Here is a 2,600-nt window from a genome sequence, read left to right on the forward strand (position 1 = left end):
TGTGTATATATATATATATATATATATATATATATACACACACACACACAGCATATATATTTTTTCTTTTCTTTTTAATAAAATAAAATATTATAGAGAAAGACAGAAAGCTAAATTTTCCTGACTTCCTGAATTTCAGATTACAAATGTAAAATAACAATATTAATGGAACTTGTCACATTTCACGTTGTGTGATAATCGCACTAAGCCATACTGTGATTTCAGTTTTTATTTAGATTAATTGTGCAGCAAAAGAAAACCTAGCAGCCGTCCTAGCAACCAGATAACACCACCCTAGCGACACTAATAGGCAGCACATGTGTGTGGCATCCAACACTATACATAAGGACATTTACATACAAGCCACATATGCAGTAAGCAGATGCAAAATGCATATTTAAGACGTGACTGTAAGCGGAGAACCAACTGATCAGCACTGAATGATTCACAAACTGATCCTTCCACTCTTAGAGCAACAGATGGCAGTCTGTCAGGCGAAGTCAAAAATAGACCCACGTCTAATCTCATCATACAGATTGTTTAAAGTTCTCCCAAGCTCAAATGTCGCCCTGAGGAGACATCGTTCAAGCCTGGAATCTAATAAATGAAGGACGCAGTAGTTGGATTACAGCAGATTATAATGTCATTTGGTGTTGTGAATAATCAAATGGCATAATGTTGTTGTTGATTTTTTTTGCATTAACACCGTCAGGTTTCTCTGCTGATGCCCAGACCGTGTTCTCATACGGTGACCCACCGCAGGCTGCCGAACACATTGCTCCCTGTTCCATGATGCAGATGCCCATGTTTGAGGACAATCTGGGCTCCTCAGACCTGCTGCACACAACTCTATCAGGCACCGCTGGTAAAAACACAGACAGATACTATAAATCAGCCTGGTGTGCGTTGCAGAAACTAGCATGCTTATGGTTCTGTGTGTTTGTGACAGCAGTGTTCGACTGCCAAACCGGACCGGAAGAGTTTCTGGGAGAGCAGGGGCCTTCGGAGGACAATTACCTTCACATCCGTAGCGTGGAGAGAAGCCCGAGCCGGATCTCATGTGTCTTTACTGAAGGGTGAACACATATTTCCCAACAGTGGATCTCATCAACCTGAGCAGCTTTTGTCAACTCACTCGGGTTGTTTAAATCATTGAGGTAGTTTTTTTGGAAGGGCTTTCCTCGTGGACTCCTAATGGATTTTTTATACACTGTATAAGCACAGATGCCCTGAAGTATTTGGACGTTTAAGCCACATTAAGCCTTCGTTGGATAAAATATTGAAGCAAGTGTTTGTATCTGTGCACCTCAAACGCTGACGGATCTTTTTTTTTTTTACTCAGTGACTGTTTGTCAACCTCAAGTTGACCACAAAACTTTATTCCAAACCAGACAAACTTAATTTTGCCAAATGTTTAGCTTATAGGAGTCGTTCACCCAAAAATGAATATTTGCTGAAAATGTGCCATCCAAGATCAGGATGAGTTTGTTTCTTCATCAGGTTTGGAGAAATGCAGCATTGCATCAGTGTCTCACTGCAAGTGAATGGGTGCCGTCAGAATGAGAGTCCAAACAGCTGATAAAAACATCACAATAATCCACAGCTCTCCAGTCCATCAGTTAACATCTGGAGAAGACAAAAGCTGAAACAAGTCCAGCATTGAGATGTTTTTAACTAAAATGCAAGTCTATAATCCATAATAACGCTTCCTCCAGTGAAAAAGTGCATCTGCTGTTGTCTCTCACATCAAAATCCAGCCACATATTAGTTTAGAGCTGTTTAAACGCTGCTTGATCTGTGCAGATTTCTCTCCTGATTCACACCAGAACACTGACTCACTGGAGGAAGCCTTATTATGGACTCGTATTTGAGTTATAAACATCTTAATGCTGGATGTGTTTCAGCTTTTGTCTTTTCCAGATGTTAACTGATGGACTGGAGTGCTGTGGATTACTGTGATGTTTTTATCAGCTCTCATTCTGACGGCACCCATTCACTGCAGAGCATCCATTGCTGAGACACTGATGCAGTGCTACATTTCTACAAACCTGATGAAGAAACAAACTCATCTACATCATAGAAGGCATGGCAGATTTTTGGGTGAACTGTTCCTTTAAAAAGAGTGTTTGTGCAACTTTCTTTACAATAAATGACATGCTTTGATATTTTAAGTATACAAATATTTTTGGGGGGCCACTATATGTAAAGTAAATAGTTCATGAATAAGCAAAAATAATGCACTTATCACAGATTATAGCCATATTGATGTAAATATTTATATATAAAGGATATGTTTGTAATGTTTTACCGACTAAAATCATCTATGAACATGAATTGCCTTTAAGGTTTACATACCCTCGTCTAGTTTGTGTGTGAACACCTTTAATTGACAGCAGTAGTTGAGCATTTTATTTTTGGATAAATTCCTTCATAACAGACCAGAACGTTGACAAGAAAAAATATATATATTATTAATACAATTTATTGCTTTTTCTTTAATACTCTGTTGTTATGATCTAATCTAGAGCAATCTATCTGTTAACATTTTTGAAAATATACATGTTTGAAAGTTGTTGCCACAAAAAACTAAAACAAAAAAA

General features: G+C 38.1%; 1 protein-coding gene across 1 annotated transcript in view; it reads left to right on the top strand.

The window, feature by feature from the left end:
- LOC107570720 (zinc finger protein GLIS3-like) overlaps nucleotides 1-1,445 on the top strand; it is a 24,293-nt gene extending 22,848 nt beyond the window's left edge. Inside the window, exons 7-8 of the mRNA XM_016256981.1 lie at nucleotides 713-865; nucleotides 950-1,445. Of these exons, the coding sequence (XP_016112467.1) occupies nucleotides 713-865; nucleotides 950-1,080 (284 nt within the window). The 3' untranslated portion in view covers nucleotides 1,081-1,445. The remainder of the gene's footprint in view (nucleotides 1-712; nucleotides 866-949) is intronic.
- The last annotated feature ends 1,155 nt before the right edge of the window (nucleotides 1,446-2,600 follow it).

The sequence above is a fragment of the Sinocyclocheilus grahami genome, unplaced genomic scaffold (genome assembly GCF_001515645.1).
Source record: "Sinocyclocheilus grahami isolate Dianchi unplaced genomic scaffold, SAMN03320097.WGS_v1.1 scaffold1497.1, whole genome shotgun sequence".
Lineage (NCBI taxonomy): Eukaryota > Metazoa > Chordata > Actinopteri > Cypriniformes > Cyprinidae > Sinocyclocheilus > Sinocyclocheilus grahami.